The 25,595-nt window shown below is 36.6% G+C and overlaps 1 protein-coding gene and 1 non-coding gene across 2 annotated transcripts; one reads left to right on the top strand and one right to left on the bottom strand.

The window, feature by feature from the left end:
• The first annotated feature begins 12,080 nt into the window (after positions 1 to 12,080).
• On the top strand, positions 12,081 to 12,179 carry LOC132176786 (small nucleolar RNA Z157/R69/R10). The gene has a single exon (XR_009439645.1). It is a non-coding gene; the product is annotated as a small nucleolar RNA Z157/R69/R10 (small nucleolar RNA).
• Positions 12,180 to 12,772: 593 nt separating this feature from the next.
• Positions 12,773 to 16,511, bottom strand: LOC132176584 (flavonoid 3'-monooxygenase CYP75B137). Its single transcript, XM_059588832.2, has 2 exons — positions 15,427 to 16,511; positions 12,773 to 13,544 (listed from the first exon to the last, which is right to left on the bottom strand). The coding sequence occupies exons 1-2, from the start codon at positions 16,384 to 16,386 to the stop codon at positions 12,924 to 12,926; spliced, it is 1,581 nt and encodes a 526-aa protein (XP_059444815.2). The 5' UTR covers positions 16,387 to 16,511; the 3' UTR covers positions 12,773 to 12,923.
• Between the last annotated feature and the right edge of the window lie 9,084 nt (positions 16,512 to 25,595).

The raw sequence follows: 25,595 nt of genomic DNA, 5'->3' as shown, positions 1-25,595 counted from the left end.
GAATCGGGGTCCACTAATTGGTATAAAGTGTGGGACAAAATTTTCCTCCAAACTGAGTTGGAAGAGTTTCCTTCAACCTAGTCTATAAAAGTGATTGTCTCTTTTTTTTAATAACATGTGAGATGCACATGAAATTTTAATAAAATTTATCCCAATTTTGTCCATACTATTAAAAAAACATGTATATCTCACATGTTCAAGGAACACATGTCACTTTTATAAACTAGGTTAAAAGAAACTCCTCCAAATTGGGTTGGAGGAGTTTCCTTCAACCTAGTCTATAAAAGTGACATGTGTCTCTTTTTTTAATATGTGAGATGCACATGAGTTTTTAATAAAATTTATTCCAACTTTATCCATGCTATTAAAAAAATATGTACATCTCACATGTTCAAGGAACACATGTCATTTTTATAGACTAGGTTGGAGGAAACTCTTCCAACCCAATTTAGAGGAAAACTTTGTCCTAAACTGTGGTGTCCTACATTTTTGCTCCCGGAGGACAAAGCTATAAACATCCCCTGCAAGGTTCATAATGACTAATGGAGGCATAAATCTTCTATTAAAATACAGTTATACACCTCTAAGATTTTGTCCAAATTTTATTTGTTTAATATGCATCTATCAATCTGCATTATCACAATCATAATAGTCATCATCCCACAAAATATTAAAAAATCAAATGAAGACAACCTCAATCTTAGAGCTGCACACAACCTTGGGTGCTGAACAGTTAAGGCCTTTCTTTAGAACAAACTTGTTCAAGCTTCTGATTTGGTAAATCACCCTTAGCTCAAATTGTATTTTCTAGCTCATTTATTAAACAAGAGTCATGCCCCAGCACGGCCAAACTTGGCTAACAGTCAAGAACACAGCAAATATGAAAATTTTTAAAGATTTATCTATGTGAGAACCTTGAAGAACTCTACTAGTGGTAATACAAATCGTCTGCCCAATAAATATAAGCATGTCTCATCTAAAAGTTGCTTTAAAATGATAACAAGCATGATACAACCTCTTGCATGATTATGTTGCACATCAATCTTTCTTTATATGACTTCTGAGACATTAAATTAAAACCAGAGAGCCGTGAGACATCAATTCCCCCCTCCCCTGCCTTCCAAACAAATCTTCAGCATAGGGTTAATTTTCTAATAGCTTGTAGTGACTTCTAGTTTAAAATGAGAGCCGTGATCAGTATCTAACCAATACAAATTCAACCATAAACAGAGCTAAGACATTTATTCTATATATATATATATATATATATATATATATATTGCCAAAATACCAAAACAATCCCACCGTCATTAGGATCAACACCCATAATCTCATCATATATTCTCTTCGCAGCCAGTTAGAGAAATTCAAGGTAAAAAGCAAGAAAAGCAACAGCTACCAATCAAAAACCCGAAAAATTAAACACCAAAACAACCCCTGAAGTTCTCATTTTCCAAAATCCACACCCTAGACCCAAAACCCAATCCGTCCCAACTAATCGATACGAGAGTAAAACACAATCGCAGATCTGAAATTTTCTTTCTCTAGATTGGAAAGCTTCAGACAAAATTTTCTTTATAAACAAGATTTATAAAGCCTAACAATTTTATCTTGAAAAGCTTCATAAAAAATCGCAGATTTGAAACATTAATAGGGAAATAAACCAAAATCAAAATCGCTGCATGATTTTCAGTTGTCCAATGGAGAAAGAAACCAAAATCAAATGAAAATTACCAAGAGAAATTCGTAGATTTGAATCGCTCTTTACATACAATTCAACAAAGAAAGAGAGAGATGAGAGTACCTGCATCGGGTTTAAAGAGTGAAGCTCAGCCGAGAGAGAGAGAGGGGTTGTGCAACCTGTGTGTGTTGAGGGTGAAGGTGAAGGAGAAAGCATCGGGGTTTTCTTTTTCTAATCAGAAGAGCGTTGGGTTTAGCGTGGCAACGAGCAAGGGAAAATGGTTTATGAAATAAAAAAAAAAATGTAAACCATTTTCCAAACAATGTAAATGCTTTTTAGTCAAATAGAAATTATTTTCGGGTTGACTATTACTTTTCTGTGTACCAAAGTACCAAATACCATAAAATGCTAAAAATATTTTACATCGAAACAAACGGAGCCTAAATTCGTAATGCTACTTTGCCATTTTAACTTGACTTGCACCATTTGCAATGTTTGATATGTAGCTGAAATGTGGCCGACTTAGCATTTAGACAAATCGGCTGCTTACCTAATTACCTTTACCTCTTTATATTCCTTGCTATTTCACTTAGGGGTGGGCATATATACCCACCCCACTGCAATACCCACCCCACCTGCCCCGCCCCGCCCCGCCCCGCTTGCCCTGTCCATTTTCCCTTATAAAAATGCGGATCCTTGTTTAATTTTCGAATACCCATACAGGGCGGGGCAGGTCGCAGTTTGTTTTTTTTAAAAACCCCGGATACCTGCCCCACCCGCTTGAATTTACCCTAAAGTCCTAAACCTAATAACTAGGGGTGGAAGCGAGTCGGATATCGACAATTTCTATAACCCGACCCTCATAATGCGGGTTTGAAAAAAACCACCCGAAACCTGGCTATAGGGAACCATATCCGTAGGATCTGGGGTGTTGCGGGGCGGGGTGGGTTATGCAAATTTGGGCGAGTTTGTGGGAGAGAATGAAAGAAGTCGAGAGTGAGAGAGAAAAACTTGGAGCCTTGGCCGTGGAAGCAAGTTCATGTGAATGACCATTTGTTCTCTTGTAGTTTCGAAACAAGAGATGGAGAGAGAGAGATCGAGAGCTGTAGACAAGAGACAGGGACAAAGAGAGAGCCGACGAGAGATAGCGAGAGACGAAAACGCCCTCTCGTCCGAAAGTGACTGTACAAGGGTTGTTTTTGTCACTTTCGGAGGAGAGCACCAATTCCATATGGAGACGAGATGGAGCAAACCAGAGAGAGACAAGAGAGAGAGGGAGAGAGCAAATGATTAACCGAGAGAGAAGATGCGGCTGAGAGAGAGAGAGGAAGAGATTTTTAAGGGTAGGGGTTTTTTCATTTTATACTCAAGCGGGGCGAGGTAGGGCAGGGCAGGTATCCGCTGATCCAGAAATTTTTAATATCCGCAACCAGCCTCGCCCCGCACGAGTTGGAAGAAATCCAACCAATTTCTAAAAAAAAAAAAAAAACCTACTAAATTCGGGCGAATCGAGGTGGGTTTTGCGAGTTGGGTGGGTATTTGCCCCACCCAAATTGCATCTCACATTCTCACGCTCTCAGTCTCTCAAACTGTAACGACCTCGATGGAAAAATCAATTAACTGGTAATTGACTCCATAGTTAGTCTCCCAGCCCTATCCCTTACGGGACAAGACTTAGGGATCATAACCTCTCCTATACGAGAGAATTCAGGGGAAGACTTTTAAACTATAGGAATAGAGAGCAGTAATTAAAACAACTACACATTCATACACTAGAGTAATCAAAAGACCTCATAATATAAATACGTCACTAAATGTATCGATCAACATACCGTCATAACATATTACAAACCACAAGATAATTGTCTTACAAAAGGATAAACAAATCAAATCCTAAGTTTGAGTAATGCCAAAGTGATGACAATCTCGATCATTGCCTCTGGTGTGGTTCCTCCATCATCCCACATGGATGTTAGCCAAACAGGGTCCATGTCTTCAAAAACAATTCAGATCAGGTCCTGAGCAATCAACTAAGTTAGGTGATAAGTGCCAAAATATTCATATTTTAGCAATTAATTTACACTTGTTAATTTCTTAGTCTTGTTATGTTGTGCTATTTTATTTCCTTTTTGTGTTTTCTGTGTTTTTGTAGGTCATGGAAAAAAATGAAGGACTTATGGAAAGTTTGAGCATAAAAGAGCAAATTTGGGAAAAACTAGAGGTTCTGACAGTGAGATCGATCACAGGGGACATGCACTCGAGCGCACTACCAGAGAACTTCCAGACGAGCGCAGGTTTGTGCTTGTGCACACAAGAGGAGACTCGATCACAAACGTGCGATCAAGCTCACCCGTGCTCTGGAGAAAAGACAGTTGCGCACCCGTGCTCTGGAGAAAAGACAGTTGCGGCCAGAATTCCCTTTCCTCCCATATTAGGGTTTTTCAAGTCCCACTTGTAATAAGACTAAACCCTATGAGTTTACTAGGGTTTCTAGGATTTCTAGAGTATTACTAAGCCTATAAATAGACCTCTAGGAGTTGTTTTTGGTTCTTTCTTTCCCTTCACTTTTTAGTTTTATTTTAATTATCTGTAACTAATTACTTTAGTATGGCTAGATTGAAACCCTAATTATGTTTATATGATATTTCAATATTGGCGCCTTTGTGATAATCATATTGTGATGCTTGATTAATTCCTGTTTTATTCAATTCTTCATATGAATGTGTGTGGCCAGCATATGCATGTGGTATGGATTAGTTATTTAAGTCAATTTGGATGATTGAGTCCTGGGCTTAATAAAGTGACAAAATAATTTCCTCACGGGTTCTTGGGTTAATCAATATGGAAAACTGGGAGTAGACACCCATGCCCTAGGTTTCATGTGTTTGTCGATTTCCATAGATTTATGTTTTCTTAAAGAACAATTTAGTAAACACCCATGCTAAATCTTTCAAGAAAGAAAAGAAATAGAGTAGACACTCATGCCTAATTTGTTGCTTAAGGAGATCAATAGCTCAAGGAATAGACACTCATACCCTTAGGTTGGCAAACTTTAGGTATTCATAATATGATTGGAACATTGGTATATTGTTATATTATTGAGCATGATTAGTGGTGGATATCAAAGTCCTACCTTTTCAATTATCTGTATTTCTTTTCAATATATCAATATCAATTTAGTGACAACTTTGATATTTTAATCAATTCTAAGCAAAATTAAAATCCTCGTGGGAATGATCTCATACTTGCTGCACTACACTATTGTTTGATTTTGTACACTTGCGAGTTAAAATGTACCAATTATTATCTATTAATTTAGATAGTATTTGGCACAACATTAGGTCCATAGGCATCCTCTTCTAGGCTAGCTAAAGCGTGCAATTAATCATAATGGAGGGGGAAAACATAAAAATAAAGGGTACGTCTAAGGACTTAGTGAAGATTAATGCACATAATACCCATGTCATTTTAGTGATAAACTCCATTTGATAAAGAATGCAACTATTTAGTCGTGATAGTTATCCATGGATGTGATATAGATATAATACATGCTTATAATCATGAGTAACAGTGATAGTTCAACAGTATGGTCTACCTGAGATATTACCTCTTTCTCAGCAGGGTTTGCGCTGTCCCGAGGAAGTTGTAATACAATACTGGTGCCCTAGATATTGCACGTTATTGTCCATAACACTAGCAGGCCGACCGAGTTTGACCTCAGGTGGCCCACGCTACTAATGATGTCCGTCCTGTGCTGCGCCAGTCACGAACAATCATTGGATCCAAGGCCCATATATCACACACACATTTGAATATAAAGTTAACATGCATAGTAAGCACATGGCTGCTATCCCGCATGATGTACAAATTTAATTGTACTCGCAAGCGCACGAGTCGTATGCAGTAAAGTGTGTGCAAGTGCGAGGTCGAATCCACAGGGAGACGTGTTTGCAAAAATTAATTTGCTAGTTTAACCTAATTTTATCTTAACCTAGTTCCAATTTTTGTAATTGTGTCATGCAAAATCATAAACTAAACAACACAATTTGAGAATAAGTAATGTCAAATTACTAAGGTTTCTGAATCCCCTTCGCCAAATCAAACAATATGTCTTGCATTTTATGCATACAATATTCAATCCAAATACATTGTTCAAAAGTTGTAAACATGCAAATGAAATCATTCGATGAATCCATCCGTTAAAAGAATCACAACGAATATTTAATTGAGATCAAATCATCCACTGTATCCGTAGATCACAATGGATATTAGTCTCAATCCAATCATTCGATGTACCCCCAGACGAAACACAACGAATATTAAATTAAGCATGAGTAGATTACCAACATTTAATCAATTAAACTTAATTAAACTGTTGAATTGGCTTTTGAACAACACTATATTACCAACATTTAATCAATTAAATTTAATCAAACTGTTGAATTGGCTTTTGAACAACACTTTCATAAAATAGTCTCATTGTATGTACAAAATGACAAGACATGTATGTTTATAAATGACGAGGCTTCATCTTCAACCTTAGTTGAAGGTTTTAGCCTCTTATGATAACAAAAACAACAAACAATTGAATTGACATCATGAGAAAAATAAAACTTACAATGGAAAACGAAGCACAAGCTTCCCGGACGACAATACGTCGTATTTTAGCTTAAAACGGCGCCTCCCAAAGTGTCTTTACACGAGAAAAACGTTGTATATAAATAATAAAAACTAGGGTTCAGCGTTGCTAGGTCAGCGTGAGTGTGCTCGATCGCACTTGAAGTGCGCATGAGCGTACTCGGCTTTTCAAGGCTCCTGTAGCGCAGCACTTAAGCGATGCATGCTAGGGTTGACGTGGTTGTGCGTTCGAGCGTGCCATGCTTGCGCTCGAGCGCAGGTGCGCTCGATCGTCGCTCTGTGCCCTCGATCGCACCTCCAGGGATCTTCAATTCTTTTGCTTATTTCCACCCTCAAACCGCAGTTTTCTCTTAATGACCTGCAACACACCACAACACCAAAACTAACAAAAAACATCAGAAATTAACACAGCTAAGAGCTTAACAAACATAAGTTAAGGGGCCCAAAAATACAATATTTGGCACTCATCACCGCACGTATTGATGTACCATGTCTTACGATGCAATTAATCTTGTTTGTATTTTACATGCATGCTTTTACAAGTCTCAATGTCAATATCTTTGTTAAGTAGCACATTTTCACAAAAAACTAGAGTTCATGTGCAACAAAGTGTATATCGTGAGAGTTGTAAATATGTATATTTTGGTACATAAATAGTCATGCAATGTGAGAAAATAAATGACGAACATTATGTGAGTCAAAACTCACCTGGGTCGAATAGGTTCTTTGAGTATCCTTCCAAGGGTTCTGGGCTCTCCAAATTAGTGAAAAACCTCCCATTAGTCCTAAGTCCGTTAAAACAAATCCTAGACTCGAAAACAAGGGTCGTTGGGTGCTTGGCTAAAAAGGTCATTCCTTGAATGACCCCGGTCGAGTGCTCGATCTATGGATGAGCATTTGTCTAGTGAGGTTTAGGTAGAACCTCATTTGACCCATTTGCTTCCTAAGCCTTCCTCCGACTAGTCTTAAGGCCAAAAAGGGTTTCTAACAATTCCTAACCAACATGAAGCCTTCTAATAGCATCATTACGTCTAATGGAAAAGAATAACTAAGCAAGTACAAGTCTACTAAACAAGAACCAAGCTAATAACTTAATGAAAGGGTGGAGGTTATCTCCACATGCAAAATCCTCCAAGTAGCATCTCCTTCCTTACTAAAAGCTCACATAACTATTCTAACAAGGTTTCCCTTAGCTCCAGAGGTGAGAAAACTCGAATGGGGTAGGAGGGTATTTATAGGGGAAGAGGCTGAGGGCAAAATGGTGGATGACAGGAAAGGATCGAGCGCTCGTGGTACTACAGGGGTGAGCACTTGTGTACTGTAGCTCAGAGGGGTCAAAGTTGCAGGTGGCACGCGTGGGTAAAAACCAGCGGTCAACAAAAAGTCAACAAGCGCTCGTCCTGGTCCCCACACGGGAGCTTGTGTACAGTTTCCAGGCGAGCGCTTGTGGGTGGTCCCCCACACGAGCATTTGTCTACTGTTGCTCCGAAACTCCAATTAATCTCCTAGTTAAGCTGTCCTAAGCCTAATTAATTATTTGTGTCACTACATACGCATCCACAATCGTCTTTTTCTTTCTTCACTTTCCCTGCGCTCTCCTCTCAAACTCACGCTCCCAGTCTTTCACGTAGCAGTGCTTTTGGTAATCTCTCACGCAGTACGAATGCTTCTATCATGTCCCTCTTTCTGTTTCTATCTCTCATCCTTCTCCCCCTATTTCTCAATCTCTATTTGTTTGTATCACTCTGTTTTTATCTCTCATCCCTCTCTCTCTCTCTCTCCCTTTTTGTGACAATATCCTTCATGGACAAGGAATCGAACGCCTCCCACTTCACAAAGCTGAAAGGTAAATGAATTGAAGCTTTTGTTTATGGGTATTTTTGAAGCTTATGTGAATGAATAGATTTTTTACCGATCGGTTTATAGAAAATTTGAAGCTTTATGGGTATTTGATTACCTATAGGTTACGGCTTACATTGGTATTCCAATATGGGTAGCTTTCAAATCAAATCGGATTGGATTCAAATTTGGATTCTACATACGTCTCAGTATTTTGACCATAAGTTTTTGCTCAAATATCGGATTGAGGGGAAATCAGTGGTATTGGAAAGCTAACTCAAAATACTACAAATCATTGTTAAATAATATTTTCCTAATTTGGACGTTTGCTATGCAAAAATCTTCCTGTAATAAAAAAACGCAAATCTGGAAGAATCCTATTCCGATTTGTACTAGGATTGTTTCCTAATTTGACTAGGAGACCGAAGTACGATTTTCTAAGATTCCTAGGGCTTTTAGAGTTTGTTTTACTCCCTATAAATAGGCTTCTAAGCCTTGAAGAGAGGTGTACTTAGTTTTAGACAGAAAATATCTTCTTGGAGGCTTGGAGAGTTGGAGAGAAGAGGAGCATGGCAGGAGGCCATCCCAACACCAGGATGAGCAAGTAATTCTGTAATAGGACGTTGATGTAGCCCTTTCCAAGTACCAATGGTTTAATTGAATTTTAATTTGGGTTTTTTTATATGCATGATGGTTGTATAACTGTGAGAATTGATCTTAATGTTTATATTCAATCATTATTAAATTCTTTTCTTGTTTTAGAAAGCTTTTTATATTGATTGAACTCAATCCTTCGTTTTTTTTGTAATTATATGAATGATTGTTATATAACGGTTTTAACTAACACGTGATCAATAGGATTTGATAAGCCATGTCTAGGAAAGACAGATTGTACTACACCCTAGTTTAGTGTAATTCAAGTAGACAGTTCATGCCAACCAAAGATGGGTTAAGCTTATTCATTGATTATGTGTAGCCTAATAAGGAATTAGATAATCCATATGTAGGGAAGACAGATCGCACCACATCTTAGTGGTTAGGTGGACGGTCTATGCCAACCGAAGATGGATTATACTTATTTCTTAATGACACTAATTTCTTGACTACTCGAGTGAGACGAGTCCTATATTATGCATAATATGAATTTTCCTTATTAATTTATAATTGACCATTGTTATGCGGTTAGTGGTGAAATCAATCCCCTATTCTATCTCTCATTACTATTTATCTTTACTTTTACTTTTATGCATTTAGTTTAAAAACAAAACAAATCAAACTTCTTTTAATTAAGTTATATTTAATCTTGAAAAGCTTAATAACAATTCATACACAGTCCTTGAGGTTCAACACCCTTAATATAGCCATATCGTACAAGGATTCGTTCTATTGCGAGTAGTTAATTTTATTATTGATATTTTTGTACACAAAAAGACCACATCGCATATTCTCTATCAAAGTCATTTTTGTCCATTATCTAATTTTCATTATTTGTGAATACAATGTTTTTTGCCAACTATGGAGTTTCCCTCTACAACTACATTTGCCATGTCTCAAGATCTTATATGTTCATCTACCACAATTGATATTGGTGCAGACAACATTAACACCTATGAAACTCCTTGAAATTACTATGGTTTGTGTGGAGTGGTATTTTTTGTGAAGTTATGGTGGCCATAATATGGTTGTATGTAGTTGTAAATGGCTATATTTGATTGGTTTTTTTGTCATGAACATTTATGGTAAACTGAAAATGATGGTATTAAATGCAACTATTTGATCAAGGGGTTTATAATGTCACTCATTGACTGCTGTGTAACCAACAGTGTCAAAGCTTGCTATATAACCAATAGTGTCCCAATTGCAGCTAGTGCAAATGATAATCAAAAATATTTTTCAATACTGAGATTAAACTCCATTGAAAATCAATAATACTTTTGTTCCAAAATAGTGAAAGCAAAAGGGCAGATTTTTTCCACAAGCAGCAAGAAAATACCAGAGTGCTTCTATAACTATTAAATTGCGAGTGCTCTAGAAGAAAAGAAAAATGCAGGTAAAACTGAGAATGCAGCTTGACCTGCATAATGCATATTGTTTGTCTAAACCCTAAATGATCTAGTTGCAAACAAGCTTATAGTAACTTTTTGATATTAAAATGAAATGCGCTACAAAAGATGTGTTTCTTATTTACAAAGAACCTTATCAATAATCAACAACAAAACGTTCATCTCTTCCATCAGTCAAATGTGAAGGTAAATTTTCAATTTCATCAAGCATCTAGATTAAGTGAGTTGAACTTATGAATCAGAAGTAAGAATTTAAAAATGAGGCTTGTTTAAGAAACATTGTAGAAAGGCTTTTTTAAGGGCCTTAATTAGAATCCCTAGGCTAGGCTGGGCAATGGTGGCGTATTTCGGCCATGGTGGTGGGTTGGGCAGAGGTGGGCTAGGCGGCAATGAGCTGGGCGGCGGTGGGCTGATATGTTAGAGAAAGAATAAGAAATGAGAAAGAATGTGTAGAAAGAATGGGTATGATGTTTGTGTGAGAAAGGGGAAAAATTCAATTTCTTGCCTTGGGTTTCAACATAGGGTGGTATAATCTGGTGCATTCAATATCTTTTTCTAATTTGCTTCAGGCTGATTTGTCACTCATTAGTGGTGGGTACAAAAGTCTCCTTTTGTGCAATAGCCGCACAGAAAATGCACTTTATAATCATCTTCCCACAACTCGCGAAACTTCCCGCAACTTAGTTTAGCATTAAAGGTTAGTGATGGAAGCTGATGCAACATTAGCAAGTACTTCCATCAGGCATCAACAAGTCAGTTGGAAGAGTTTTAATGGTCATTTTTTGCTACTCTCTTCTCTTTCTCGTTCCCTTTTTGGATGCTTTCTTTAAGGACTCAAGCCCTAGCTTTTTTGGGGGGTTACAATTTATGACTACGAATAACAAGTTTTTAAGTTGAAAGGACCTTTGAGTATGATCTTTTGTGATACCTACACCATCACAAAAATACAATGCATCTTAGGGATCTTACATACATATAATCAGATAATACACAATAACACATATATACCATGCAAGAAAAAATATAACTTTATAGGTCTATTGTTTTATAATAATACTCAAAACATTATCCAATCAATTGGAGTTTTGGACACCATTTCCAATAGATCCTTGCAAGTGGATCGTCCAAATTTCACGATTTGGTTAACTCCACAGAAATTGAGTTGTGGAACCTACTTTCCCTAAGTAACTCCCCTCTCTATGGAGCATGGCAATTGTTGGAGATCTAGATCCCTATTTGCTAAGCATCTTTGGCACAAAATGCTTTCAAAAATTGCCATTCATACTAATAAGCGGTCCATACAATATCGGACATAGTGTGACAGCTTGACCCACAATGGGCATGTCACGGCTGGTAATCCTTTGCCAACCACAATGCTAAAAGCATTCTCAGCAGATTCTCTGTATGGAGTTCTCTTCTCTAAATTTAGAGAAAAATGTCAAAAAAATCGTAAAAGTCTTTCACAGCAAACTCCTTAAATGGGCCTTAAACATTATGATTGCTACAGTCAAATCCAATGAAATGTTTTGAATTTTACTGTAGCAATCCCTTGTGATTATTAAAATAGAAAAAAGATTCTGTCTCCTCTCTCCTCTCTTCGACACGCTTTCCCCTATTATTTTCTTTTCTTCTTCTCCGTTCAAGCATCCGCCTAGCTGAACCGGCCCTCTTCCAGCGAAATCAGAGAAGAAATCACAAACAGACAAAATTGGAGAAGAAAAGGACGAATCGTTCTTCATGCCCTGCCTCTTTCGCATCCCATCTCATGGTCCCTAGGATTTTCTTAGTTTTTGGTCACTGTTTCTCGCTTGGTATTTATGTTTTTCTCTTGCTGTCTCTGTGAATATTGTCTCCAAATGGAGAGTGCGGTGATGATGCTATTTTGTGGACTAGAGTTTCTGATCTGGGTTTCACCCCCTGAATCTGATTGACAAACCCTTGGCTGTCTGAGCACTTATCCTTCTCAATACTTATAAAAATAAAATAAAAAGGACGAAATCGAAGAGAAAAGGATCCATTTATGGTTTACTGGAACTCAGATCTGTTGTTGGAGAAAGAAATAGGGTCAGCAATGGAACTTGCAATCTTGCATAGAGGGAAGAAGAAGATGGCTATGGGAAGAAAGAGAAAGTTTGTTTAATAAATTAAAAGAATAAAAAAAAAAAAAAAAATTTAATAATATAAAAAAGGATTAAGAGAAGCCATTGTGTGTATATTACCATAGGAAAAAAAACTAGTTTGAATCTTTTAAGTTTAAGAAAAATGAGAGAACTTGATGGAAATGCTCTTAAGATTGTTGTATATAGGCTCATGGGTTTGGGCTATGCCCACAAAGAAGGTTCCCGACCAAACAGGGGAATAGGCTCCTTCTTGTGATCCAAAAAATAAAAATATGAAACATAAAAATTGAAAGATGTCCCACTAAATTTTTGAATGAAAAACAGGAGCAATCAGCTGCTCGTATTGCAATACGGGTAGGTGATTGCACCCGATCCAACTCCTTAATCTTCAATCAAAGAACAATTGAAAACTCACACACCGAAGGAAAAGATACAAGTAAAAATTAGAGATATTATCATAAGCTATGTCTTCTTGTGTATGTGTATCTGCTGAATGCTGAAAGATAAAAGAAGATATATCTGTATATATATATATATATAGCATTGTTGACTCATCATATCACAGGCAGCTGCACCCCTGGCTCACTGATAGAGAGATGGATGAGTTAGCCTTGGGCTTGGAATTGCGAGAAGAGGTGTCTTCTTTTTAAGTACAATCCCAAACTTTTCTTCCAGATCCAACTTCGCTCCATGGGGCAGTGTCCAATCAAAAGAATGCACAAGTGTAGCAACTGAAAAAATCACCATCCGCTCAGCCATTGCAATTCCAGCACATATCCGGCGACCCGACCCGAATGGAAAATAACTGAAGTCATTTCCACTGTAGTCCCATTTATCATTGGAGAACCTTTCGGGATCAAAATTCAATGGATTTTCCCAAATAGAAGGGTCCCTATGTATTGCCCACACATTTACAAACACTCGGGACCCTTTTGGAATTGTGTAGCCTCCTACGGTGCACGTGTCGCTAGGGCAATGGGGGACTAGAAGAGGCAACGCTGGGTGCAAACGCAGCGTTTCTTTCATCACAGCGTGCAAGTAGGGCAATTTGTGAATGTGAGATTCTTCGACGATGTTGTCGTTCCCAACAACGGCCTCCAATTCTTGTTGGGCTTTCCTCATAACCTCTGGTTTGTTCATCATTTCAGCCATGACAAACTCTACTGTGTTGGAGGACGTCTCTGTCCCACCCACCACCATGTCCTGCGTACAGTGTATATACATGCACCAGATTATTCTGTGGATATATGCCCAGATCTTTGTTCATATAAAAACAAATTCATATATAAATATTTAATTTTTACTAAATATTTATATATGAATTGTCATAGGTACACCTATAAATACAATGTTGGAGACAAACAGTCAAAAAGGAGCACACTCATCAGCAGGCCTCCACTTCAATTCTAATAAATGCAAATATAATATATTTTTTTTTTTGTTGTTCTGACAATGAGAAACTGACAAATCGACATTATCGCCCCTAATAGATCCAGCGAAAAGTCTCTGTCATTTCCCTATTTTTTTCCCCTTTATTAATGGAAAGGTCATGGCGTTATGCACGACCTCACCCATACTATCCACTTTAAAATTTGGACAAAAGAATATTCAGAACTATCATTTTTTCTCAAAAATTTTAAAGCTCAAAGTAGGACAATTGTCCCACTAATAAAATAACAATAAAATATTATTTATAATTTTTAAAAATAAAATAATAAAAAAATTAGAGATGAATGGCTACCACATTTTTGTCCTAAGTGGTGACCGAAGGAACCTTATTGTCCTTAGGGGTGGTCCAGCCACCCCCGATGGCCAAATCAAAAAGAATAAAATTGTCTTAGGGGTGGTTTGGCCATGGTAGTGGCTCATTACCCCTAGGGCAAACCTTATAAATTTTATTTTTATTTTATTTATTTACTTATTTATTTATTTATTTATTTATTTTTGCCCTTGGGGGTGCCCATAGAGTGCCGGCCACCCCTAGATCAATTTTTTATTTATTTTATTTTATTTTTTGCCCTTGAGACCACCTCCTAGGGCAAAAAAGGGAGGCTAGCCCCCCATTATTTTTTTTTATTATTATTTTTTGTTTTGTATTTGAGTTACCCATATCCTAGATATAGTCTGTACGAAATAGATCTGTTCCTTAAATGTATAAGAGCTTTATGCTCATGAAATTTCATAAATGAAAATTCTATATTTTTCCGAAAAAAAAAAAAAAAAAATGAGAAGATATGTGTTTGGTGTCACCTAAAAAATAAAGTATTATTAAATTTATTAAACTTATATGTGAGTACTACAAATTCACAATTGAATTTGCACATCCTTTTTACGAATATAAACAAAAGATTTGAATGAGAATGAAACCAAATATTTCTCTTATTGAGAATTGAGAAATGTTTGTTTTCATTCTCTTATACATTTCTTGTTTATCTCTCTACAAGAAATAATTATAGAATTTTTTCTTGTGTTACTCTAAAAATGAGGTGACTTTTAAAATCATCATTTAATCAAAATTCAATAATGGTCAATCATAAGCTCAATAATGATTTTAAGAGTCATATTATTCTTCAAAAGACACGAGAATGACACAAGAGTATTTATTAAAATCGACAAATACATGGAGTCTAGGACATGGGTGTATACTCCCAGTTTTTCATGTTGATTAACCCAAAAATCAGTGAGAAAATTTTTTTGTTACTCTATTAAGCCCAGAATTCGATCATTCAAATTGATTTTAAATAATTTATTCATACCACATGCATATGTTGACCACACACATTCATATGAAGAATTCAATAAAACAAGAATTAATCAATTTAAATATACTAAAATATAATTATAACAAAGACGCTAATATTAAAATCCTAAAAAGACTTCTAGCATCCCTCCTGTACAAAAGATGTGTAAAAGACTACCATACTTGAATCTTACAAATTTAATAGTGAAATTAAAAAAAATGACAAAAAAATATGTAGGACAATGAGACTTGTACCTTCGTCCTTCGATTGAATTTAATTGAATTCTTTTAAAAATAAAAATAACATCATTTAATTATGAGGGGAAGAGAGAAAAGAAATCATACCATAAGCAAAGCCTTGACGTGGATCATCGTCATAGGTGCTTCGGAATCACCACCTTCATCCTTCAATTTCAGCAAAAACTGCAAAAAATCATTCCTCTCTTTCCCAGAAATATTACCAGCTTCTCTATCCATCTTCAGCCGTTGATCAATCACTATATCAAAAATCCGATCAAACTTTCGGGCCAACCCATCCATCTTTTTGGTTATGCCTTGCAAATCAAACCGGGCCAAACCCGGATAAAAATCCGAGATGTTTGGCTTCCCCAAATTCTCCGTTATCTCGGACACCACCTCCCTAAACTCCGCCCCGAGCCTACTCCTCTCGTCTCCCTGCATCGTCCCGCCCCACAACATGTTGGTAATCACGTTGAGCGCCGTCAGGAACATCTGCTCCCCAACGTTCACGGGAGACCCGGCCCGACTGTAAAAGTATCCGACAGTTTCCCGGACTTGTTTACGACGGAGATTGTACACGGAGTTCAAGGCGGTGTTGCTAAGCATCTTGAGCACGCACGCTTTTCGGAGCATCCGCCACTCCGGCCCGTAAGGGGTCCACACAATATCCGACCCGCCATAGGTGACGGCCCGGGCCCCGGCGGGCACGTCGCGGTTTGCGAGCGTGAGATCGTGATCCTTGAGCACTTGCCGGGCGATGGAAGGGGAGGTCACCACGATGCCAAGCTTGTTGCCGAGCCAGAGCTTGAGTATGGGTCCGTGGGTCTTGGCCAGGTCGGCAGAGTAGGAATGGAGGTCCGGGTCGAGGGAGAGGAGGTTCCCGACCAACGGGAGGCCACGTGGGCCTGGCGGCAGTGGTGGAGTGTCGGTGCCCTTCCTATTTTTGGTGTAAATCCAGGCGTAGCAAGAGAGCGTGAAGATAACGAAGAGGGAGAAAAGCAAGCGTGAGAGTTGGTCGTTTCCATTGCCAAGATTTGGCAGAAAATCTGAGATGAGTGTCATCATGAACAAGGAGAGTGGGAGAGCTGTACGCAACTCGAGGAATGGGATAAGCTTCGTCAATTATTTCATGGGGCTTAAATGAAAATGAACGGGAACCGTGGGTTTATGTGAAGACAAGGATCATCTGCTTCAACGCCCCTAGGATACTGCAAGGGAATCTATCTAAAACGTTACTTTATCTAAAACGTTACTTTTCTTTATTTTAATTATCTACTTCTTTTTTCTTTTCTTTTTTTCTTTTTTTTTTTTTAAATAAAAAAACACTCATATTTCATTATTTAAATATGAACTCTCAATATTTTATTTAACTATTTCTTTAATCCATTTCCCACCTACCCCTTGAATGAAATAAACCCAACAACAAAAACATCAAACTCCAAACTACAACCTCCCAGTCGGCTAAGTAAAAAACACACTACTGAAACACAAAATCAAACTCCCAATTATGAAATTTCTGTCACCTCTCAATATTTGAAAGCCTACTTGGCATAATTTTTTTTTTTTATATAGTATTTAGTACATGAAAATTGAATTTTTAGTTCGAGAGATTATGCCACATGCGCAAAAGAGTGATGAATATAATTACTCAATTCAAAATAGGTAAGGGCACCAAGAATAATGTTATAGACTAATACATCACCTCGTTATTCCTTCATCTTTTCAAAATTGATGTGACATGGTCATTCTTTCATCTTCTTAAAATTGATGTGACAGGGTCGTCAATAGTATTTATTATATGAAAATTATTATTATTAGTTTTTGTTAAAAAAATCACACAACATCAGCTTTATGAGATGAAAAAAAATAATAATAATAAGGTGATGACTAGAGTTGCTCGGCTACTCATTGATCAACTTTGGCTTGAGTGTTATTAAAAAAAAAAAAAAAAAAAAAAAAAAAAACCCTTAAAGCACATATCCTTTAATTATTTTCAACATTTTGCCTGCTGTGAGTGATATTTGAAGACGGCCCTCCAGGTCCATTTGCTTACTTGTTATCTGCTGTCCTATGATTTTACATCATGCCAAGTCCTCAGGTTCTCTAAATATCATATAGATAGATGTAAGAAAAAGTAAAAATATTTTGTATATAAATTTTTTTTTTTAATTTTTTTTTTTTTTTGAATAATAGTGAAAAATTATTGATACAATATAATAGATAAAAACATTGAAAGTTTAATCATATGACGTAAATGGCTTTGGTTTAGCATTGCCAAACATAGCCCAAGCTTCTCCTCTCATTTCCCAGGGAGATTGAGTATTTTCTAGCCTTAACTTGATGTCAAATACATATATGTCAAATCATATCAACGCTTCAAATAAAAATACTCAGTTTGCCTATAATGATAGCCGCCTAGACAAATACATCCAATCCTTTTTGGTTATTTTTCTTTTAAAATAATCTTAGGTTTTAAAATGGATTTGCGTCACATTCAAAATAAAATAGTATATCTCCCTGTAATGATCGATAGATACTCACACAAGAATGGGTTATTCTTGTTTATTCTTTTAAGTACTCATTGTTGCAGTTACATCAAATTATGTCACGGGCTCACCGCTATCGAACGTTGACAATTTTGAAGGGATATAGCTTTGGGAAAAAATGCAAAATAGTTATACCGATTAGGAAAAATATAAAAAAGCCTCTTAAATTATCAACTGTTTGTAATATAATTTTTTAATGTTTAAAAGTTACTAAAGTAGCCTCCAAATTATCAAAATGTATAAAAAATGTCACTTATTTTTTTGTATTCCTATAATACCCATATTCTTAACAAATAAAATAATAAAATAATTGTAAAAAAACCCAAAAAATTAGTGAAAAATACAAAAAAAACCAATGGGTGAATAAATACAAAAAAAAAAAAAAAAAGCTTTTTAGAATAAATAAATAATTAGTCACTGTCGTTGGCCTAAATTACAAATTACTTCATATCGTATTAAAGTAAAATCAATGGGCGAATAAAAACAATTTTTTAACAGAATTTGACTCCAGAAATTGAATTGTTTTTTTTTTTTTAATATCTAAATAACCGTACCTTTGATTTTACTTTAATACGATATGAATAGTCATTGTTAGAGATTGAGGTTAATAGCTTTGGTGGGATTTAAAATCACATCAAATCCAATTATATAATCACATATGTTACTTGTATATATATATATATTTGTGTGTGTGTGTGGAGACAGTTGTCAATCTAGGTAATGACTCGAATCCAAAGCCTACTAAGAATAAGAGAAGGATCAGTGATGTAAGGCCACAAAGTGGGGGGTGTGGCACTTGTTCTACCTCCGATGCCTAAGTTAGAATTATGAAGAGATTAGAGAGAATAATAGAACAAAAAATAATATCAAGATAAGAGTAGAGAGAATTGACTGTCTTATATATATATATATATATATATATATATATATATATATATATATATATATGTGCGTGTGTGTGTGTGGAGACGTGGGGGTGTGGCGGCCGTTCCACCTCCGATGCCTAAGTGTAAGTGTGTGTGTGAATCTAGGTAATGACTTGGCGTCCATTTCACCTCCGATGCCTAAGTGTGTGTGTGTGTAATGACTTGGCGGCCGTTCCACCTCCGGTGCCTAAGAGTGTGTGTGGAGATGGTTCTCAATCTAGTATGTGTGTGTGGTGTGTGTGTGTGGAGATAGTTGTAAATCTAGGTAATGTGTGTGGAGATAGTTGTCAATCTAGGTAATGTGTGTGTATGTGTCTGTGGAGATAGTTGTCAGTCTAGGTAATGAGTGTGAGTGTGTGTGTGGAGATAGTTGTTGTGTCGTTATTTAATGTTTTGTGTTAGTTTTGTATTTTTATTATTTTGTTGGTCATTGAAGAAAAACTACAGCTTTAAAGGAAAAAATGCAAAGTTTGGAAGAAAGCATATTTTGAGAAGAACTAGATGATGTGGTTAAGTTTAACCAAATTCAAGAAAAGGTTAAATCCGATTAAAGATTAGATTGGATTAAAGTTCAGATTGGATAAAATTTCGGATTGAATTCAAATTCAGATTCTGCACATGTCTCAGTATTTTGACCATAACTTTCCGCTCAATTATTGGATTGAAGCAATTAAATCGGCATTGGAAAGCTAACTCAAAATAATACATTCATTGTAAAATAAGATTTTCCTAATTCGGACGGTTACTATGCCAAAATCGTCTCACAATAAAAGGACACAAATCTGGACGAATCTTATTCCGATTTCAGACTTCTATTTTGACTCGGAGACAGACCTCCAAATTGTCTAGGTTTACTTGGGCTTCTAGGACTTCCCTAAGCTTATAAATAGACCTCTTTGCATTCAAGAAAAGATATACAATTTTAGAGACTAGTTTTGGGATACAATTTTGGAGACAGAATGTAATCCACAACTTTTCTTTTAGTTTAGTTTTTTTTTTTTTTTTCAGGTTTAGGTTTTAGTTTCATAGTCATGTGGAGCTAAATTCTCAACTAAAGTTGGGGATGAAGCCTCACCGATGAAGAATAATATCGCTTTATTGTAAGTTTTTATTATTTCGATTTTATTGGTTTATTATTTCAATTGTTTTACTTTTTTTAATATATGGCATGATTCTTGGATATCTTGTGGTGATTCAAAGATACACTTGATGATTTAGGATAATTTCACATAATTGATTGCTTGGTTTTTAACTCATAAAAATTGAAAATATCCCTTATGATTTGTTCTACGGATACATCTGGTGTTTCAATTAAATTTGGATTCCTTTTGTGATTTGGTCAATGAATGGATACATGATATGGTTTTGATTAATTCTTTGAAGCATAGTAAAACATACATAAAATTTAAATTGTAAGAACTTCGGATTAATATTGATGAATATAAAATAAGTTGTTATGATTTGGTGAGTGTAGATTCCGCATCCTTAGTGCATTTATCTATTGATTTACTTAGTTTATGTTTAGTCTTTTAATTTTCAAAGTCAAATTTAAACCCTTTGAGAACTAGGTTAGGGTAAAATTAGTTTAAATATAAGTTGATCTTCCAAAAATACAATTCTCTGTGGGTTCAACCTTGCACTTGCAATCCATTAAACTACAATCGATTCGTGATTGTCCATCATGGGGACAAGCTTCAAATTTTCCATATGAACAAATGAACACCAGTTTCTCCAGTCCAGAGTTTGATTCAAATTCCAATTATTACAACTCGAACTGGAGCAACCAATCTAATTTCTCATGGTTAGCTCAGGCTATAGGAAATTATGCTCACCAATTTGATGAATTGCACCATTTAGAATATTCGTAGTTCAATTATCAAGCTCAACCGCCTGTTTATCAGTCCACCACTCAAGTGCCATAGCCTGCACCACAATCATCATTGGAAGACATGATGAAAACATTAATAGAAAAAGTCGACCAGTTCAACTCCCAAGCTAATTCCAACTCCCAAGCTATACAAGAGCTAAAAGATTTCACCAAACAAACCCTACAAGAGCTACGTCAAGAGCTCAAAGATGCCAATACTCATGCTACTATAGGGATTGAAGAATGGATTGGCCAAAGTGAAAATGAATACCCATCTGAACATCAACTTGACCGAATGACTCAATATTGGGACAATGAGAGCATAGAGGATAACAATAAGGAATAAGAGTTTCAAAGTCAGTTGAAGGCTAAAGGACACTACATGATTGATGACGATGAGTCCGAAAATTCTTATCATGAGCATGTCCAAGCCACCTCCAACTTTGAAAGAGAGGAAAGTGCTACAATAAATTATCTTCCTAAAGATGAGGTATTTCAATTTTGTTCAACTGCTCACATTGATGACTTGAAAAGGAGAATAGCGGAACTCAAGGCAGTTATGTTGGCCTATATCAGAACTATAAATAAGTGGGGGCTATCTCTATTTTGTGAATAGTGTTATAATCCTACTCACCACCAAAGCGAATGTCCATTCATTTTACATTACATGGTTGATGAAAAGGAAATTGTAGATAACAAAGAGGAGCACGCAAAGCAAGTTGAGCATGCTCAAGTCACCACCACACTTGATAGTGAGAAAATTGTTGATAACATTGAGGAGGAAGAAAACGAAGAAGTTGAGCACCCTAAGCAAGTTGAGCACCATGAGAACAATGAGCCCCTAACAAATATTGATCTGCCTAGTGACATGGATGTGAGTACGGAAGCTCAAGCCTGCATCACTGTCCCTCTTGAGACATATCAAGAGCCCAAAGCTTTATCGCCTGAATGTCTCAAAGAGCCATCTTATGTCAAGATACTCAAGGACTTGTGCACATAAGCACACAAAATCTAGGAACCACTTTCCTAAGAAGATCCTTCGAAGCAAGCAATTCTACATAAGATGGCAAAACATCCTTCCAGAGGGGTATGAAGTTTTGAAGGAGAAAGGGTGGAAGGGATTGGTTGGACATCCGCACGATAGGGGAAAGCGCTGTAAAGTTTTTTCCTCCAGTTTATTTTCTGCACTTCACTCCACAAATTCTTTCTTTCCTTTTTTCATTACATGTTATTTTTATTTGTTTTTGTTTCTAACAACAATTAATCTTTTGATTTTTATTTCTATAAAAAAAGAAGAAAAATTTTGTAGTTAGTTTTGATGACAGGTGTTTTGGTGTTTGAGTTTGGAGGATGCCCTGCCCCTTTTTCACAGCTTGATGTTTCCTTACTTCCGGTAATGTATTTTTATACTACACATTGAGGGCAATGTGTAATTCAAGTTTGGGGGTATGGAAAAACACTGTGTCTGTTTATTTTTGTTCTTATTTGTTTATTTTTATTTATCATTTTGTGTTGAAAAATTTGAAAAAAAAAAAAAAAAGGTGTGCTATGTTGTTGTCAAGTTTGAGTTAAACTGTAACTGTGATTTGCATTTCATTAGCTTGCTTAAAGGTACCCCATTATTTACATTAGTTAATCCACATTTGGACCCCTTTATTTACATTAGTTAATCCTTTAGTTGTGTCGTTATTTAATATTTTGTGTTAATTTTGTTTTTAGTATTTTGTAGGTCATTGAAGAAAAACTACAGCTTTAAAGGGAAGACCTAGATGATGTGGTTAAGTTTAACCAAATCCAAGAAAAGGTTAAATCGGATTAAAGATCAGATTTGATTAAAGTTCAGATTGGATAAAATTTTGGATTAAATTCAAATTCAGATTCTGCACATGTCTTAGTATTTTGACGATAACTTTCCGTTCAAATATTGGATTGAAGCGATTGAATTGGCATTGGAAAGCTAACTCAAAATAATACAGTTGACTGTGAAATAAGATTTTCCTAATTCGAACGGTTACTTTGCCAAAATCGGCTCGCAATAAAAGGACACAAATCTGGACGAATCTTATTCCGATTTCAGACTTCTATTTTGACTCGAAGACAGACCTCCGAATTATCTAGGTTTACTTGGGTTTCTAGGACTCCCCCAAGCCTATAAATAGACCTCTTTGCATTCTAGAAAAGATATACAATTTCAAAGACTAGTTTTGGAATACAATTTTGGAGACAGAATGTAATCCACAGCTTTTCTTTTAGTTTAGTTTTTTTTTAGGTTTGGGTTTTAGTTTCACAGTCATGTGGAGCTAAATTCTCAACTAAGGTTGGGGATGAAACCTCACCGATGAAGAACAATATCGCTTGATTGTAAATTTTTATTATTCCGATTTTATTGGTTTATTATTTCAATTGTATTACTTTTTTTAATATGTGGCATGATTCTTAGATATCTTGTTGTAATTCAAAGATACACTTGATGATTTAGGATAATTTCAAATAATTGATTGCTTGGTTTTTAACTCATAAAAATTGAATATCCCTTATGATTTGTTCTACAGATACATCTGGTGTTTCAATTAAATTTGGATTCCTTTTGTGATTTGGTCAATGAATGGATACATGGGATGGTTTTGATTAATTCTTTAAAGTATAGTAAAACATACATAAGATTTAAATAGTGAGAACTTCGGATTAATATTGATGAATAGAAAATAAGTTGTTATGATTTAGTGATTGTAGATTCCACATCCTTAGTGCCTTTTCTATTTATTTACTTAGTTTATTTAGTTTATTTTTAGTCTTTTAATTTTCAAAATCAAAATCAAAACCCTTTTGGAACTAGGATAGGGTAAACTTAGTTTAGAGATAAGTTGATTTTTCAAAATACAATTCTCTGTGGGTTCGACCTCGCACTTGCAATCCATTAAACTACAATCGATTCGTGCACTTGCGAGTTAAATAAATTTGCACAACAAGTGTGTGTATGTGTGTATGGTGTGTGTGTGTGGAGATAGTTGTCAATCTAGGTAATGAGTGTGTGTGTGTGTGTGGAGATATTTTTCAACCTAGGTAATGAGTGTGTGTGTGTGTGTGGAGATAATTGTCAGTCTAGGTAATGAGTGTGTGTGTGTGTGGAGATAGTTGTCAACCTAGGTAATGTGTGTGTGTGTGTGTGTGTGTGTGTGTGGAGATAGTTGTCAATATAGGTAATGACTCGAATCCAAAGCCTGCTAAGAATAAGAGAAGGATCAGTGATGTAAGACCTCAAAGTGGGGGGTGTTGCGGCCGTTCCACCTCCAATGCCTATGTTAGGTGTTGAGAGGACTCTTACTCAACTCCCAAACTTTATGGGTTTATTGCTTTAGCGGGATATTTCTCATAATACTCTCTGGAGAGGTTGTAGGTGGTTTTAAATGTATTTGGATTCTGTTTAGTAAGATTGGGTTTGTTGGACCAATCTCACTTTCCCTTATCAAGTGGACATGGACGATCTTGTGCCTAATTGCTTGATTCTTAGGTGGATCTAGTTGTAACCATTTGCCTCTTCTCTGTTTCGAGATTGTGATTATAAAGCCAAGTTTCACAAACCTTTACTGATGTGCCTTATAAGCCATGGGCTTTCATTCACGGTGAGCCTTTGTTTTGGGCTTTGTAAGGGGAGAAGTATTTTGTTTCACCAGTACCACGCCATTCCCTTAGGTCACAATGGTGGCCTAATGGGAATAAAATGTTACTGTGGCCCATTATGTCAGTGGTGGCCTTTAGTTACTATGGGCCTAGTTCTTCAGCAGTGAGGCCCTCTTTTGTGGATATTTTTTCTACCCTTGATTTTCCTTTTGGCACCTTTCCAAGGAGGATGCTATGCCACGTTTGTTGTGGCACGCCTTTTTGGGACGCGATGTTGGCCATAAATGAGAGATACGACACACGTCCTCATTTAATTGTAGATGGCACGTGTTAGTTGGGAGTTTGTTTCTCTTTGGTGGTTGTGATAGGATGGTACAACTCTCCACCAGTGTTTCTTTTAAGATGTGCCTGTTGGGTTTTCAAGGGCCGTTAGATCCTTCCTGCTAACACGTGGCAATACCTGGTGCGAGAGATAATTTTGAGACGCTTTTTAAAAGGGCCTTTTTTCTTTTTATTGTTTACTCTCTCCGCCATCAGAAACATCTTTCTTCGAATCCTTTCTTGTTTTCTTCCTCTCTTTTAAGCTGCAATGGAGTTTAGTGGTGCTGCTCTCTGGTCCAATGTCAGGGCATCGACCCTGGATCATCATAAGGTGACGTACAAAGTTCCCGAGGGAGTTTGTCTTAGATTGCCATCCACTAACGAAGGAGTTGACGGAGTTGATGGAAGGGATGAGGTTTGTTTGACGGTCCCCATCTTGGCTACTGGTTTTAGACTACCTGTGCCACGAGTGGTGAGGGAAGTGCTTCACTTACTCAACCTCGCTCATTCTCAAGTATCTCCAAATGGCTGGAGGATATTGATAGACATGGCCATAATTTGGCTAGAGTTGTTAAAGAATTAGAGGCGTCCCCAACTCACTGCAGCGGAGTTTCTGTTTATGTACACTCCTTTTCCAGCCAACCGAGATGTTGATGATGTATGGAGGTCCCATTCACGAAAGATGGGGGCTGTCTTCGAAATTCCCCATAGGGTTTTGAGAATGAAGAGGTGGAAGGAGTAGTTTTTCTAGTTTTCCCGGGGCTTCGAGTTTTTCGAACGCGAAGCCCACGATTTCCCTTTGAGGCCCGATGGGGGGTGGTACCGGATCAAGCTCTTAAGAGGCCAAATCTTCCACACTCTGCATTGCTTTGCGTCCAGTATATGCTAGATTGGGCCAAAGAGGATGTCATGATGAACAATTTTTTGACCCATGGAGACTGGTTGATTCGAAATGAGCATCTGGAGGAGTCCCTTGGTGTAGTGGCCCAAATA

Source organism: Corylus avellana, chromosome 3, assembly GCF_965113065.1.
Source record: "Corylus avellana chromosome 3, dhCorAvel1.hap1.2, whole genome shotgun sequence".
NCBI lineage: Eukaryota > Viridiplantae > Streptophyta > Magnoliopsida > Fagales > Betulaceae > Corylus > Corylus avellana.
This window is presented reverse-complemented; position numbering and strand designations above follow the sequence as displayed.

Excerpts from the sequence above, each read along its gene's own strand:
- LOC132176584 (XM_059588832.2), bottom strand. The coding sequence starts at position 16,386 with ATGATGACACTCATCTCAGATTTTCTGCCAAATCTTGGCAATGGAAAC. Across the intron at positions 13,545-15,426 it reads ACGTCAAGGCTTTGCTTATG|GACATGGTGGTGGGTGGGAC; the intron begins GTATGATTTCTT and ends CACTGTACGCAG.